The sequence below is a fragment of the Marmota flaviventris genome, chromosome 10, assembly GCF_047511675.1.
Source record: "Marmota flaviventris isolate mMarFla1 chromosome 10, mMarFla1.hap1, whole genome shotgun sequence".
Classification (NCBI taxonomy): domain Eukaryota; kingdom Metazoa; phylum Chordata; class Mammalia; order Rodentia; family Sciuridae; genus Marmota; species Marmota flaviventris.
The window spans coordinates 77,703,860-77,722,216 of record NC_092507.1 but is presented as its reverse complement, the minus strand read 5'-3'; the positions used below and the strand labels follow the sequence as shown (position 1 = coordinate 77,722,216).

General features: G+C 33.6%; 1 protein-coding gene across 4 annotated transcripts in view; it reads right to left on the bottom strand.

The window, feature by feature from the left end:
• Positions 1 to 18,357, bottom strand: part of Cdc7 (cell division cycle 7) — a 41,875-nt gene that overhangs the window by 12,850 nt on the left and 10,668 nt on the right. For 2 of the 4 annotated variants that reach the window (XR_011708880.1, XM_071618042.1), the window contains exons 5-12: positions 12,718 to 12,811; positions 12,490 to 12,632; positions 11,414 to 11,663; positions 10,670 to 10,765; positions 9,689 to 9,867; positions 8,806 to 8,888; positions 6,273 to 6,422; positions 2,348 to 2,461 (exon numbers count right to left, since the gene is read on the bottom strand). Coding sequence is in view for 3 of the 4 variants with exons in the window: in XM_071618042.1 (XP_071474143.1) it covers positions 2,348 to 2,461; positions 6,273 to 6,422; positions 8,806 to 8,888; positions 9,689 to 9,867; positions 10,670 to 10,765; positions 11,414 to 11,663; positions 12,490 to 12,632; positions 12,718 to 12,811 (1,109 nt within the window). In the remaining variant the exon portion in view is untranslated. Of the gene's footprint in view, positions 1 to 1,494; positions 2,462 to 6,272; positions 6,423 to 8,805; positions 8,889 to 9,688; positions 9,868 to 10,669; positions 10,766 to 11,413; positions 11,664 to 12,489; positions 12,633 to 12,717; positions 12,812 to 18,357 lie in introns of those variants that run through there. The other 2 variants (XM_027935265.2, XM_071618041.1) reach the window with 2 other exon arrangements.

The following is an 18,357-nucleotide window of genomic DNA, read 5'->3' as shown; positions in this document are numbered from 1 at the left end:
TCCAGCACATTGGGAATGTGTTTGCCAAACTGAGGCAACATTCTCCAGTGGAACTGAAATATACCAGGAGCAAATTTGTAATATTAGATATTTTTAAAAAGATCTTTTACCTCCCTCCTTGAATATCAACAAAGTCTGTACCAACAGAAAATTAAAACAACAGCTCTGAATTCTAAACTTTCTTAAAAAATGTCTTCCTCCCTTGTTCTTCTGGGTAGTTAATTTTTTATTCCTCTTAATTTTCTGAGGATATGTGAGTCAAAAATCTTAGCTAAGATTTCACTTTGGTTACTGAGGTTTACTGTTTTATAATTTGTGATAAATATCCTACAAATTAAGTCAATTAGCAGCTTTTTAATTAAAAAATCAATAAATCATATATTACATTTAAGCCAGGTCAGTATTTGTTTACCTACTATCCACTATTTGCTTAAAAGAGATGTTTCATTAATCTCAGAATAAAATTACTCCCAGTAGTCAAATTTTTTTTGGCATTTTCCTCCCTTTCTTCTAAGAGAAGGGGTATTGCTATATTGTTCATGATGGCCCAAATTCTTGGACTAAAGTGATCCTATTGCCTTGTCCCCAAAGTAGGCACATGCCATACAAGACTGGCTTAAACAATCATTTTTAAAATCAGTCTGACATAAAAATACAAAAGGATAACTTTATTAAACATTCAAATTCAAAAAGGATTATAGCATAAGACAGCAGATCAAAAGCCATGGTGTATACATATATATACATATATATAAAATAGTGTACACACACAAACACATACATGCACACACAAACAATTATCTACATTTACCAAGTATCTGATTAGGTAGCTATACTGACCTGTCAATGCTCAAAATAATGAAGTAAATATCTGTCCCTAATCTGTTTTTATAATTTATTAATCTCAGATCTACTCCTCCAGACTTATTTCCCATAGGAAGTTTGTGATGCTGTACACATCATGCTACATGCTCTACATATCATTTTGGAATGTAAATAATATATAAACTTCTATCTTAGGTCCCTTCCCACTTTGCCTCCTTCATTATCTCTTTTCCCAATCCACCTAAAACTCCAATAATCATTCTTCACTAAATAAGACCAACTTAGTTAAAACAGGGTATAGAAATCTGGAGGGCTCTAGATAGAGGAAAAATCTCCAGTAATATTTTCAATTCTGTATTTATTTTTCCTTTGGGCAGCTACCTAATAATATTAAGATGATGTAAAAAAAAAAAAAAGAAAGAAAAAGAAAAACATACACATTCAAAAGAGAAAAGGATAAGCATTTTAGACTATTAATACTCACCTTAGTCCTAAAGGCTTTCCCTTATCAACCAATGTGTATATTATTACTTTTAAGTTCCCAACTGTAAACATAAAACATTTAATACAATACCCAGAAACTTTATGGTAAATGCCATATGATTTCCAAAGTGACTATGTTAGGTGAGGACAAAGAAAGAAAAATAAATAAGACAATTTACACAAAAATGTGTTCATGAAATACTTTTTTTAAATGGACAAATTCAATTTTAAGTGATATTTTGCCCCACGACCAACACTTCCTTACTGTCTTACTGTTCATAAAAGATATCCTCTAAGAAAGGAAATTATCTTTATCTATAAAACTGTTAAGAGTTCTAGCACCATTTTGAACTTTTCAAAAGGACAGAGCTTATACTCTTAAGGAATCAGTAAACTAAGTCTTTTGACTCATTTGATCCCTATCACACCCATTAATTTTAATACTTTCACCTTGAACGCATGTGCTAGGCTAAAACTACTCTTTTTTTTTTTTTGCATATGGCAGTGAAAAATTTTAGAGACACTAAAGGTCTGATTTTACTTGTATTGATTTAACTCAAAGATTATGCTATCTGTCCAAAAAATTCTCCCAGATATGTTAGAGTAATCTTAATCTCTATTTTATGACCTGTCATGAGAGCAGATAATAACATTTTAAAATAAATTATTTACCCTATTCTGGTATCAACAAGAACATACAGCTATTACAAAAACTCTTCACCTCACAATACACAACAGTAACATTAAATGAAATACCACCATCACAAGCTCATATCTTTAAAAAATGGATGTAACAAAGCTTCTTCTGCTGTTATTCTGGAAGCTGGATTTAAGTCTAGAAGTTTATCAAGCAGGTCATAAGCTTCATCAGGTACCTCATCCCAGCCTTCTAAATTGGTATTACATTCATCACAACTACTGCCACAGCCATTATTATCCCTTTTACATAATGAATTCCCTAAGTGTTGTGCCTGGGATGTTTGTATGATGTAAGAAGCTTTCTGGTCAGTCTTCTCTGAAAAGGATGGGTCATACGTACATCCTTGACTATCACTTGTTAATCTGGAAGTGTTAGAATCTCGACCCCTGAGTCTCTCACAGAGTTTCCTTAAGTCTTGTGCTGGGACTTCTTTGCTACATAATATTGATTTGCCTAAAAGAAAAAACAAAAATACATACACACATATTTCATTATATTATTTGCATATATCAAAAGCATCTGTCATGGGAAAGAGGCAAGTCCAGCCATGTGCTTTATGAGTATATACATATATATGCATACACACAGAATATTAACACAGAGCACCACATGCATTTTTTTTTCTGGTGGGGGTAGTGGAAATTGAACCCAGGGGTGCTTTATCACTGAGCTATATCCCCAGACCTTTTTGTTTTTTATTTTGAGAAAGGGTACTGCTAAATTGCTAAGGCTGCCCTCGAACTTGCAATCCTCCTGCCTCAGCCTTCTGAGCCACTGGGATTAAGAGCATGCAATAAGGTGTCTAGCTACAACATCCTATTTTTAAGTTGTATTTGAACTACATAATTGAAGGCCAAACCATAAAGTGGGAAATAGTAAGTAGAAAGCAGCAACTTATTGAGCTATGCCAGGTCTCACTTGACTCTGCCCACTTCTCCAGCTTTCCTTTATTCTTTTGTAATCTTTAGCTGCAGCACTCCACCCTCCATCCTACCTCCCATCCTCTATGCTTTTAAGCACTCCACACCCTCGTGTGCCCAGGAGGCTCCCATATACATCTTCACCTTACTCAAGAAGCCCCTCTGTGATGACACTCCAGATGCAACTGATCATGTTAAACTTCTGTCATTTCCTGGGAAGAGTTCTATTATTACTTTTTTTTGGCTGGCTCCACCTGCTCTACTTATTTATTTATTTATATATTTTTTTTTTACATGCGCTCTTATTATTATTATTTTTTGCATTACAATTCTTAATACACCTTTATACCACAATTTATCATACCACTGTATACAAGATATGTTGATACCAAATTCACATCTTCATACATGTATTTTGTACAACAATGAGGGTCTCTCTCCTTCCACCATCCATGCAATTCCCCTTCTCTCTCCCTTTCCCTCGCATCCCTCTTCCCTGGCTACATTACATTGTAATTGACAAAATGTATGTATGTCTTACCTACTAGATAATGTATTCTTTCAAGATAGGGAATGTCCTATTTATTTTTGAACCCCCAAAACCTATACAATGCCTGGTACCTGCTAGTTGCTCAGTTAATGTCTGTTAGACTGAACAAAAAGGCATTGTTCATTTGAACATCTGTATTCAAATGTCACACTCTTAGAGGTACTGGTTTTATTCAACCTATCCTAAATGGCTGAGCTCTCTCCCTTTCTCCTCATCTTTTTCAGTACCATTCACTTGTTAGTAAATATTTACTTTCTTGCCCTCATTAGAGAGGGTATTTAAGCTCTATAAAAGCAGAAACTCACAACAGTACCTGGCATATAAAGTCCCAATAAGGTTTCTCAATGAATTAATAAGCAAATTAGATCTCAAGTTTCTAAAACATAAATGTATTTATAAAATAATTTACCATCAGCTTATTATCAGACACAGGGAAACATAAGTTACGCACACAAATAGGTAACTGTATGCTAATTGCTAATTTCCTTATTAAACAGAAATGTGGCTCTAAATGATTAGCATAACATTTAGATCTCTTTCTGGAGTATGCAGATTATAAACAAAGCAATTTGGATGAAGTTACCTTTACATATTCTGAGACTGATGTAATAGGGCAGGAAAAAGTGGGGAGGATGACCCCAAGGAAAAACAAAAGGAAACAAATGACTACCAGCTAAGTATGGTGAGGACACCACAAGCCAATTCTTCTTTACTTTTAAATCTATCATTTCTATCATTATCTCTAGAAAATTCTAGCCAGAGGAGAATAGTCACATAGTTTTGATTTATTAGCTTGCTCTAAAGTCATGAAATAAAAACAGTATATAGCACATCCCAAGCAGTACAATATGCTTAAAATTATTTTTGTACATGACTAAAGAGTACATTTAAACTATTCAGGGAAAATAATTTACACTAGTACATTCAATCAAAATGCATTTTGTTACAGACTGCTATCTGTCAGGCATTTGTTTTAGCTCAAAGTTTTCTTTTGAAATTATTCAATAGAATTCAATGAGTATTTAATGATGACCTAAAATGGGGCCAGGTCTAAAGCTAAGGATAATGGGGTAGGTTTTATATATATTATATATATATATATAAGAGAAGCAGAGGTACACTCACTGCTATCTCAGGCAAGTCATCTCTTTATGTTCTAAAGGAGAACATAGTTTTGTGTATTTAAATTTTGAGCTTTATTAGTCAGCTCAAAGTTATAAAATGCTCTAAAAACTAAAAAGTTATGCTTAAAAAAAAGACAAGTACCATAGAGCATTATTATTTTTTAAAATGAGAACAATATAAATTTCTAAGAAGCCCTTGTGTGATATCTGATATTTGCTCTGAAGTATTTTTGTGTCAGATGTACTTTAATTTGTGGCTCTCATTACATCTTTGACTATCAATGGGGGAAGAGTCAAGCTCAACAAAATGTTGTAGTGCTGGCTGATAAACTTTATGTTCATAAACTTCTTTTAAAGATATTTAATAGTAGATAAATGTTTTCTTAACTAGTTAAGCATAAACATACTCATGTTTATTACAATGTAATACCAGTTTCAAGATAATTATTTTACATTCACAGTCATTTTTCCCTTATATGTATGCATTATTTCATCTTATTATCTTCAAATAAATTTTTCTAATAATAGGTGGAAGAAAGGTACAACATGTGAATTGACTTGGAGGCAGAGATAATTTTTGGCAAGCTTTTATTATGAAGCTTTCCTAAAATTCACCACTAAGTTTTTTTTATGGACTAGACCATAGCACTGGTGCCTAAGCAAGAGGCAATGATTTTTATGGTGGTTGACCAGAAGTGATTTACAGTCAAAATCATTTGTTTTCAAATTAACAAGCCTGGAGCCTTTTTCAGTATATTTTTCTGAATTATATTCTCAGAATGGCACAGCATTTTGGGCATATGAATTTCTTTAAACTTCTCAGATAATTCTGATTTGCATTGTTGGTTAAGACCCACCGATCCTGGGACTGAACACATGGCAGCCCAGTTACTCTTGATGTAGGCTGATTAAAACATTGTCCATAGGGGTGTTCCATATTGTATGGTGCAAGCTGACTTAATCAGACCCTCTCCTTGGAAAGTATAAAGTCTAATTGTGCTTAGAGAGTAAATTCAAGGTGGGCATTTGAATTCATGTTGTTGGACAGAAGCTGAGAGAATTCTCATGTGTCCTATAAAGTAAACTGTATATCCCAGTCTTGAAGAAGAACCTGTGTGGAAATGACTTCCTATGTCCTATGTCCGATACACGCTTACAAAAATACTCCATCTGAAAAGGTGTTCTATTCATTTCACTTCTCTGTTACCCTACCCCTCAAAACCTGAATACTAACACACATTTCTCTTCTCTTCCAAACTATAGTCCTTATTAGGCTGTATTATAATTCTTTACTTATTATACTAAAATCAATTAAGGAGAGAACATTCTTAGTACCATGTAGAACATCTGGTAAATATTTATATAATAAAAGTCACTAAAGTAGTTTTTATTCCTTATTCTCTTGTTTAAGATTATAAAGCTGAGCTCTAAATACTGGAGTAGTTTATTACTCTATAATTAGTAAGAGTAAATGATTACATGTAATGAGGAGAAAAGATGATAAATTATTTTCTTACGTAAATGCAATGTATTTCCAAGCAATTAAGAATTTTCTACCTATGAATAGATATATTTATAAACATTGAATATGTTTATTTGTAAAGAGAATTTTATGTTTGCAGCAAATAATCAAAGGCATCTGTTTTGTTCTATAATATAAAACTGCTTACCAAAAGTTTCTGCAGCCTGGATAGTTTCCCTGGATCCCCGAATTGTCATAATTTGAGCCAGTGCAGTTAAGTCATCACTTGCTTTATAAAATGGATATCGTCCACTGAGCAAAGAAAGGAATATGACACCTGCAGACCACATGTCAATTGCTGTAACAGAAAACAAACTTTAAAATAAATTCCAAATCTATAATTTCATCATTTATATAAAATAGTTCTCAACCTTTACTGTTCATTAAAATCATCTTGGGAGCCTTAAAAAATTCAGATGCCAAGGCTCAATCCCTCAGAGATTTTGATCAGTCTGGAGTTAGGTATTTTTAAAAAGACCCCCCAGGTGACTGTAATGTATACCCAGGATCCCTGACTCAACACCCTTGCTAAAAAATACAATGTTTTCTTTCTGGAACAATATGTTGGTAAGTTAAAAGGATATTTCATCATTAGAAAATTCTTAAGTAAACATACATTGTATAAGATCAAAAGAAACCAAAAATAGCTCTGTGGAAAAAAATCTGGGATGCCTCTCAAAAACCTATACTACAGTAATGTTTTTTCATTCTAGTGAAAAGTACTGAACATTAGAAGCTCTTCTTCAGCCAGATGTTAACATCAACTACTATAGAAACTTTCATCTCTGGAATTCTGGCAGTTAAGATTAAGACTAGTTCAGCTTTAGCCATAGGTTCAATACACAGGACCACCTAAAACAAAACAAAACAAAACACATCCAGCTCAGCTTCATGTTAAAAAGCTCATTTTTCTCTGAATTGTTCAATTTTTAGTATTATCAACTTATTGCTCTCTATTCCCTTGGCCACCGATCATTTGCCTTTCTTAGTTCTATTTATATCTTTAACTACTCCTTCAATGTTTGTGCCAAGGCTTCAGTGCCAAGGATCCTCAGAATTCCAATCTATTCCTCTGTTATATTCTCCCTTATTGTTTCATCCATCATACAGCTTCAACTACCACTTATTTAATGATGATATGCTGTATTTCCAGCCCAGCTCCTTCCCTGAACTTTAGACTTAACTTTTATTCTGCTAGATGTCTGGAAATGCCACAAAAATCTCAAACCAAATTATGCTGCATTCCAACTTTATCTTCCTTTATAAACCAGTTCCCTTTCCTTTATTCTCCATAATGGTTACTGACAGTACCCAAGTCCTCAAGTTAGTAATCTGGTAAACATCCTGAATGCCTTCTGCCCCCCTACCCCTGACAGCTCACCTCCCCACACCAAATTCAACATTCAATTTCCTCTCAAGTCTGGTCTTTCCAATCCTTCATTTTTCTTTTCATTTCTTGTACCAAGTTTCCCTTTCATATTTTCATCATCTTTCACTAAAGAGCCTCTAAAATCTATTTCTCTGTATACCTGCCTGAATGATGCATCTAGAATACAATATTACCATCTCTTTCCCTTGAACAGCTTTCTATAGTATAAAACCCAAGCTGTTTAAAAGTGTGATCTGACCTTGTATACCTCTTTATAGGTTTATTTCTAACCATTTCTCATCTTGTATCTTATATTCTAGCAATACTAAACTTTAATAGTTTCCTTTATGGCTAGACTATGCTGTTTCAGTTCCTCAGTTCACACCTCAACACTAATCCTCTACCCCAATTCAGAGTCTTATCTCAGAGGTCATCTCTTCCATTAACTTCCTTTCATAATCCCTTTGAGTTAAAATAAATACCTCTGAAATACTTTGAATAGGTTTTATCATCATGCTCAACACATTATTTTATAATTATTTGAGAATGTGCACTAACCAGAGGGTGAGCGGTCTCATTCATTTTTGCATCATTAGCAAGCACAGAACAGACATACAATGAATGAATGCATTATTTCAAAGCCTATAATCCAAGTGAATAACAGGGTTCATCTATTCATTCAACAAAATGTTTCCTGGTCTCTAGCTCCATAACAACATTTTTTAAAAAAATTATAATTATTAGCATTTATTAACTGCACCAAATAATGGGTTTCACAGTAACAATTTCAAATATGTGTATAAGGTACTTTGATTGTATCCACTCTATTACACTCTTTCCCCCATCCCCCTAGTCACCCTCTCCCTCCCCAGTAGTCAGTCCCCCTTCTACTTTTACATGCCAACTTTAGATTTTCTTTATTCCTTTAAAAAAAATTTTAACAGCTATTATTATTGTTTTCATAATAACAAAAAATAATTTCAATCAAACACAATTTTACCTGCACCACAGAAAACTTTTGAGGTATTAAGTAAGCAGATGAAATGCTGCAAATCTAAAGTTGGCAAAAAATTCAACACAATTTCCCCCCCAAGAGTGACAAAATACACTGTATGTTTTCTTTTTTTAAAGCAACATTAGGATGAGAAACTTTCAGAAGAATGGCATTATCTCAAAAATGGGAATGTCTCATTGCTAGAACTACTTAATAATTTAATTAAAGCAGGAGAGTTCAATATTAGCCATACAGAAAGATCATAAAATATATCTAAACAATTCATTTGAACATACCTGTATTTCCAGTACAACATACCTGTAGTTTGATTAGGGCACTTTGTCAATACCTCTGGTGCTCTGAATCCTGGTGTACCTGCCCTTGGGGCAACCTGCTGACGCCTTAAGATGAAGAAATAAAATTTCTCTAGTTACATTACGCTATTTAAGTACAAAGAATAGTAGTTGTCAATTTGTTAGTTCACAGTGAATTTTGCCTTGATACTGACATATTTATTAAAAGCAAATGATAACCTAGTGTGATGAGCATCCTTATTTTTCCTCTACTGGTCACCCCCACTCTTCCTGAGTTCTCTGGCCTTATTCCAGAAGGATCTTAAGGTAATTTCCAAGCATGAAAAGATGGTAGTTGATATAAGCCATAATAGAAAAATAGATCACAAAAGGAATTTGTATGAAAATTCATTTGTTTGGGGATGATTAATTATCAACATACTTACTCAACTATATACTTGAGTTAATCAGGATATGCTCTACAAAAGTCAAGTCTTAAAGGAAAGGGAGAAATTTATGAAGCAAAGAGCTGCAGGTGTAAGAAAGGAGCTCTATTATTTGTACCCAATTATACCACACAGGCAGAAAGAAACAGAGAAAACAGAAAAGATGACATTAGCAAGCAAAATGTGCAAATCAAATGTCAAAAAAGTTACTCTCTATCTCCCCATATTTGCAATAAAAGAGCAAATGTGTTTCTCAAAGAGCATATGCATGTTAAATGAATAATATGTGACAACAGTTATCATTTGCTCTTCAAGGTATTGTTCTACATCAATGCCTGTGTAGTTCATAGATCTGTGTTATTCCTTTCACTCAGTAAATCAATTGCCCACCAAAATTAATGCAATTTCTAATCTTGTCTGACAGCATGCTGGTGATTTTATAGTGGCATCACAACGCATTACCTTGAAAGGCAAATACTGCAAACTTTATCTGTTGCATAGCAGTCACAGGTCAGGTTAGCTGGGCAAGAACTGGCAGTTTTCTTTATTATACCACTATTCATAACTTTTGTAGAAACTGGCTTCTTTTTTGTTGGTAACTTTCTTGATATTACATCCATAGTCTTTGATTGCTTTACAAGCTACAAAAGAAAAGTCATATTTTCTATTTTCATGACATTTAACATGATGCCTTCATAAGCTAGTATGGCAGAAAGCAACAGCAAAAGCACAATTATTTTTGTGGTGTTAGGGATCAAATACAGGGCCTTGCACAAATGAGGCAAGCACCTTACCACTGAGCTATAACTCCAGTTCCAGCCTAATAAGAACTTTCAAAAATGGCTGAATTCTGTTGGACTATAAATAAAAGTTTAAGGTCTTTTTCTGTTGAATAAACTTAAGTTTACTAATTAATTTGGTAAATATTTGACTTTATTAGAATTTCTCCCAATATATTACACAAATATAACAGTTATGTTCTAGTGTCTAACTCCATTTCAGAACTGTAAACTGCACATTTACCGTGGCTAAAATCAGAATTTTAATTTGTTGCTCAAGCTATCTAGCTATCATAAATCAATTTAAAATCATCTAACACTGAAAACAATTTTGTTACCTTTATAACCTTCTTTACACTATCAACTATGTGTTAGAACTCTGTTAGGCATTTGGAAGTCACATTCTAGCAATGATGACAGAAAAAGTCTCAATGTTCCAAATATTTTTATAGGGAAAGAACAAGAAGCAAAAAATGATGAAAAATTCTACCAGAAATGTTCAGGAAAAAAAATTAGAGAAAATAAAATTTTGACTGAATGCTCAAAGCAGTAAAAACTTCTGCCAAAGCCAAACTTTACGTAATAAACACTAATCTAGTCATTACCTAAATTTTCCTCAGTGTATGACTGACTGACCATTGCACTATTAAGCTACATTACTTACTTTCACTGCAGGGCTCTCATGTGAAATGGAACTGTGTATATTGAAATTTCTTTCTCCAAAAACAGAGCGCTGGACAGAAAGGCCTACAGATCCCTCCTACAATACCAACAAAAACAAGGAAAATAAGGATTATATCTGTAACACTTTCTGCCAGCTGTACTCTGCCATAGTTTTGAAAGAGTTAAGTGACATGAAATAAAAACAGCTGCATCCAAGACATTCTCAGGCATCAAAACACTCTGTGAAAGGAGAAAATAGTCTAGACAAAACTCTTCAGACCCATACAATGTTATCATAGCCCACAAATACATATAACTAAAAATCTCAAAAACCACCTGCATGTCACCTTTTGCTGTGCAGCTAAAATGGAGATAGACACTTCAGAATTTTTTTCCTCTAACTAATGCTTTCTTTTAAAAAGGATGATTATACTGAACTTTATAACATGCAAAGAAAATCTATTATTTTCCATTTTATCTTATAATTTAATTTGTAATATATAATGATAAAGATATTATAAATCAACTAAGTAAAAAATTTCAGTGTCAAAATAGTAAGTAAAATGATTCAGCACAGACCTTAATAAAAATCTAACCAACTGAATACACACAACCAATGTTAAAAGGAAAAAAAAAAAGCTTTCTTTTTAACCGCAGGTACTAGTATTATATCTCCCCCTGTTGGATAAAGGAGTACATTTCCAAAATAGTGCTAGTACTTAAAAAATATATAAAAAGGTAGAACCTTTCCATCTTTTCCTTGTTTCAACTGAATTTGTGCATTTGTGTAGGGTCTTTTGACAGAAGTTTTTGCAGTGGATTGCTGATCCAGTTCCTTAGGTGCTGAGCCACTCAATGAAATCTTGTTTGAAGTGATTACATGAGATTTGTTTTGTGAACAACTTTCCTGCTGAGTTTCAGACTGGACAAATTTGAGAAGTTCTATTTTTGTATCATGGGTTCCTTGAGCCAAACCAAAGTCTACTAAGGCATACCTAAGAAACAAAATTAAGCACTTTTACTTTTATTTAACAATTAAAGTTGAGTAACACTGTAATACTCAAACCACACTCACATAGAAACTAGTTCTTTTTAGGAACAATTAAGAATTTACAATATTCCTGAAAAAAAGAAAAAAAAATATTTCCAGACAAAGTAAAGATGTAACAGCTAATTAAGATTAAAAATTAAGGAATGATATCCCTCAATTCTTTAATCATTTTTCTCTCTTTTTTTCCCATGGCATATGTTGATAAGACAGAAGAGGAATGCATAATATACTGAAACACTTTGACAGTGGAAGAGATGGCATCATAGCAGATAATTTAATTAGAAAGTTAAGGAAATCAAAGAGCAATGTCAAGGACATAAAAGCCCAAGAAAGAATTATAGTTTTCATCTCCTTACTATATTTAACATGATACAGTTATTTTCAGCTTATAATGCCTCTGTATATAATCAAAATATATATGGAAACAGAACTTTGGTGTTGAACCAGGAAATTGGCTATCATGCCATCCAATTCTCTCATTTAGTAGCACAGAAAAATGAAGCCAAAAGATGACAGACATGTGCAAGGGCAAAAAGCACTAAAATTCTATGTCTGTCTTAGTTAAGTGCTGTTTCTGTTGGTATATCTAATGATGGGCATTGCTTTAAGAATATAATTTTATTTTCTTCATTGCATCTCTTTTCCTCAATCAATAAAAATTTTATACAGAAATAATTTGCACTTAGCTGTTGCAGTATGTTCTAAGAGAATGACTCCATAACACAAATTCACTTAAGCAGAAATATTTTCTGAAAATTCTTCATACTTACTTTTTCAAACGCCTATTATATAAAAAATTGCTGGGTTTGACATCACGGTGAACAATACCAAACTGATGAATGCGTTTCAAAGCTTTGAACAGATTAAACATATATTCCCGTACTTCTTGAAATGAAAGAGAATTCAAAATGTCCTAAAATAAGTTATAAATGAGATCATAAAATTATTTTCAATTAAGCATTTAGCTAGTAAAAATTCAAAAAATATTAAAAACCTACCAAAAAGGACTCATGCTCCAGATATGGCATAGCAATAACCACATGATCGTTTTTCCTAAAGCAGTATTTAACTCCCATGACATTGTCTTGCCCCCTAGTGAAAAAAAGCGCAAAACAGACTTTAAAGGAAAGGTTAAAATGAATTGGAACTTTATGCTTCTTTATTTTTTTGGTGGTGCTGGGCATTGAACCCAGGGGTTTGTGCATGTTAGGCAAGGACTCTACCACTGAATTACATCCTCAGTCTTATTCCTCTTTTTTAAAAAATGTAATTTTAACAATGCATACACACTGCCAGGAAACTGGCTTAAAATCATGATATAAAATAATATAAACATTTAACTGACTTATATAAAAGAAAATTTTCTTTTAAAACAAAAATAGTAACAGTTATGAGGCTGGTGCTCAATAATAATTCAAGGGTGAGATAATTCTAATTTCAACCGAATTGGCAGAATGAGAAGGAAAAGATGAACAAGATGAGTAGCAGGTAAGATGATAACAGTAATCAGATTTTAAAAGTAACTATAGGGAACATTCACTGAACATTCACTATATGGCAAGCTCTAAGGACTTCACACCTATCAGTAAACTCGATCTAAGGAAAGTGCTATTATTCCCCTCAATACACCTTTTTTGTTTTTCCTGATGAGGTAACTAGAGTACGGAGAGATTATGGAACTTCTCCAAAGTCACTGATTAGAGCCACACTTTGAATCAAGCAGTTTGCTCTGGATTTATGCTCTTAATCACTATACTATATTGCTTCATAAAAGGTAAAGAAAATGAGGTAAAGCTGATTTCCATGGTTTTGGACCTGAGTAAAACAATGTGCATAGCAACAAAACAAGCAGGAAAATCACACAAGAAAGCATCTAAAACCAGGACTTCATCATTTTGATAGAGATTTCTAGATACAAAGATTAAATATTTAAGTGGAAAGTCAAGGGAGAAGTCAGTGAAAGTACCTATAGAAGTGTTATCTAATTCTGTGAAAATTTACATAAAAGAAAACTGAGTCTTGGAATAAAACCTGTAAGTTGATAAGGAAAATGAGGAAGACGAAACAAAATGAGGGGTTTTGAACAAAGAGATAATCAGCTTGGAAGTCAAAGAGAATAAGGATTGAGGGAAGGCTTTTAGTTTAATAATGAGGAATTAATTATGAGAGTAATTTAGGTGGAAAGGAAAAAGCAAAACTGGAGATATGGAAAGAAAACAGGATTCTATGCCGTATCACTAGAAGTGGAGCACCAAGACAATTTGCCTAACTGCATTGCAAGATCAGATGAAGACATTTTTAGCATGTACTTGCTGAAGTTCAGAGAAAGAAAAAGTGGTAGAGGGAGATAAAGTATAGAAAAAGAAATGATCACATCTAGGGAGGGGACTAAAATACACACAATTATGCCTTGGAGAGGCTATCTCATCTTCTATAATAAACAGAAGAGTAAAACAAGGAAAGAGGTTCATTCAGTAAATATCGAGTGGGTAATGTTATTTGCTAGACACTATGTTAAACATTAGGTATGCAATTGTGAATAAAATTAACACAATTTCTGTCTTCACGGAGTTTACTATTTAGTGGATATACAAATAAACAAGGTAAGAAACAATGACAGATTATCGTAAGGTCTTCAAAAGAAACCAAAAGGTATGTGACAATACTTTAAACATCACTCTGAATGCTGTGTAAGGATGGGATCAATAGGGTAGGAGAAGCCAGCTATATTAGTAGTCTAAGTCTGGACAGAGGTAGTGGCAGCAAAGACAGAAATGAGTAACTACAAAAAATACATCTTGAAAGCAAAATGACCAAGATGGACGTGTTTTAGGAAAGAAATGAAGAAACTGAGGATAATCTCCATGTTTCTGGCTTGAGTAACAGTAGATGGGTGGTACCATTTGCAGAGATGGGTAGCTGAGAATATTTATTATGGTAGGGGGTTTTCTGGCTGGGGAAGGTGAATTAAAATTTAGTTTTGGGCATATAAAATATGAGATTTATCAGCCACCTAATAGGCAGATGTGTGTATCTGTAGTTAAGAAAAAAGGCCTGAGTCTAGATATATACTTTTGAGAATCATTACTATAAGCCATGTGGAATTGCAGGATACTATCTAAGAAGAGTATAAAAAAAGAAAATCCAGGATCAAGTATTGAGGAATTCCAGTATTTAGGTGTTAAGTCAAAGAGGAAGAGGAAAAGCTGGAAAGGATACTGAAAAAACAAAACAAAACAAGGAGATGTGGCAGTACAAAAGTCAAAAGATGAAGGTTCAAATCAACTGTTAATATCTACAATGCAAATTATAAAACACTAGTGAAAGAAACTGAAGAGGATACAAAAACAAGGAAAGATAGCCATGGAAGAATTACTATTATTATTAAAACATCCATACTATCTCAAGTAACCTACAGATTCAATGCAATCCTCATCAAGATACCAACGGTTGGTCTGGGGTTGTAGCTTAGCAGTAGAGCACTTGCCTTGTACATGCAAGGCCCTGGGTTCAATCCTCAGCACCATATAAAAATAAATAAATAAAATAGAGGTATTGTGTCCAACTACAACTAAAAAAAAAATACATTCAAAAGAATACCAATGGCATACTGGAAACACAATTCCAAACTTCTTATGAAACCAAGAGATCCTAAATAGCCAAAGAATCTTAAGCAAAAAGAACAAAGCTGGAAGAATCATGACACCCCATCTCAAAACATGTAACCAAAACAGAGTGGTACTGGCATAACAAGTAATACACAGACTAATGGAACAGAACAGAGAACCCAAAAATAAATCCACACATCAACAGGTGATCTTCAACACAGGCACCAAAAACATACACTGGAGAAATGAAAATCTTTTCAATAAATGGCACTGAGGAAATTGAATATCCATGTACAGAAAATGAAAATGGGCCTCTATCTCTCACCATATACAAAAAATAGACTCAAAATAGATCAAACACCTAAGTGTAAGAACTACAACTGAAAAATTACCAGAGGAAAACACAGAAGAAACTCTTCAAGACATCAGTATAATATCAGGCTATGAGGTTTTATTCCCCTCCTCCCTTTGAACAAGACCCCAAAAGCAAACATTGACAAATGGGATTACATCAAATTAAGAAATTTCTGCTCAGCAACAGAAAGAATTTACAGAGTAAAGAGACAACCTACAGAATGGGATAAAATACATGAAAACTATTCACCCAGCAAGGAATTAATATTCACAATATATAACAAACTGAAAAAAAATCCAACAGCAAAATACCTAAATACTATGATTAAAAATCAGGAAAATGATCTGCATAGACATTTCTCAAAATAAAATATACAAATGGCCAACAATATATGCAAACATGCTCAACACTATCCACCATGAGGGAAATGCAAATCAAACCACAAGACACCACTTCCATTAGAATGGCTGTAATCCCAAAGAAAAAAATAACAAGTGCTGGTTGTTATGAGAAAAGGAGCAACTCTTACATACTGCTGGTGAGAATGTTAAATTAGGACAGTCATTATGGAAAAGAGGCTGAAGGTTCCTCAAAAAACTAACAATAGAACCACCATACAATTTAGCAATCCTACTATGGGTATATATCCAAAGGAAATAAAATCTTTATATGAAAGAAATACTTTACTCTTGTGCTTATTTGCAGCACTATTCGCAATAACCAAGCTATGGAATCAGCCATGGTGTCCATCAACAAATAAATGAAGAAAATGCAATATATATATACATACACACACACACACAATGGAATATTACTCAGCCATAAAAACTGACATTCTGTCCTTTGCAGGAATATGGAGGGCACTGGAGGATATTGAGGATATTAAGTGAAATAAATTAAGCACAGAAAGACAAATACCACACGATTTCACACAGAAGTGGAAGCTAATAAAGTTAATCTCACAGAAATAGGAAGTAGAAAAGAAATTACTATAGGATAGGAAGGTTAAGGGCATGGGGAATAGAAGGAGTATGGATAATAAGTATCAAATTACAGTTAGGAGGAATACGTTCTAGTGTTCCACAGCACAGTAAGTTGACTAAAGTTTACAGTAATGTATTATACATTTTATAAAGAACCAGAAGAAATGAGTTCCAAAGTTCCCAACACATAAAAATGATAAATAAAGAGACAGAAATGCTAATTACCCTTATTTGATCATTACACATTAAATATATGTTTCAAATTATCATACTGTACCCCATAAATGTCCACAATTATCTTGTGTCCAAAAAAAAGTCAATCACATTAAATGATATTTGTAGTCACGGTTGACTGTTACTAAAGTAGTTTCAGTTCAACTAAAAGGGAGAAACACACTAGGGGTGTAGTGAAGGGAAATTGTAAAAGTAAAAACAGTATGTGTAGACTATTTTTGAGGGAACAAAGAAATTAAGGAGCAGCTGGAAGAAGGACCACAAATCAGGAGGCATAACATTCTAACTACATCATGTCTACATGATGACAGAAATGAACTAGCATTTTTTCATATATTTGTTGATTGATTGTATTTCTTCTTCTGAGAAGCATTTGTTCAGTTCCTTGGCCCATTTATTGATTGGGTTATTTGGGTTTTTTTTGGTGTTAAGATTTTTGAGTTCTTTATATATTCTAGAGATTAGTGCTCTATATGACGTGTGTGGGGTAAGAATTTGTTCCCAATTATTAGGTTTTCTATTCACTTCACTGATTGTTTCTTTTGCTGAGAATCTTTTTAGTTTGAATCCATCTCATTTATTGATTCTTGATATTAATTCTTATGCTATAGGAGTCTTATTAAGGAGGATGGGGCCTAATCCGACATGATGGAGATTTGGGCCTACTTTTTCTTCTAACAGACGCAGTGTCTCTGGTTTAATTTCTAGGTCCTTAATCCATTTTGAGTTTTATGTGTGGTGAGAGATGGGGGTTTAATTTCATTTTGTTGCATATGGATTTCCAGTTTTCCCAGCACCATTTGTTGAAGAAACTATCTTTTCTCCAATGTACATTCTTGGTGCCTTTTTCAAAGTGTAATCATATGGGTTAGTCTCTGAGTCCTCTATTCTGTACCACTGGTCTACAAGTCTATTTTGGTGCCAATACCATGAGCAATTAGAGAAATGCAAATCAAAACTACTCTAAGATTTCATCTCACTCCCAGAATGGCAGCTATTAAGAATACAAACATCAGTTAAGTGTTGGCAAGGATGTGGGAAAAAAGGCACACTCATATATTGCTGGTGGGACTACAAATTGTGCAGCCAGTATGGAAAGCAGTATGGAGAATCCTTGGAAAACTGGGAATGGAAACACCATTTGACCCAGCTATCCCACTCCTCAGTCTATACCCAAAGGACTTAAAAACAGGAACACAGCCCACATCAATGTTTATAGCAGCACAATTCACAATAGCTAAATTGTGGATCCAACCCAGATGCCCTTCAGTAGATGAATGGATAAAGAAAATGTGATATATATACACAGTGGATTATTCAGCATTAAAATAGAATAAAATCATGGTGTTTGCAGGTAAATGGATGGAGCTGGAGAGTATAATGATAAGTGAAATTAGCCATAATCCCAAAAAACCAAATGCTGAATGATTTCTCTAATTTAAGGATGCTGATTCATAA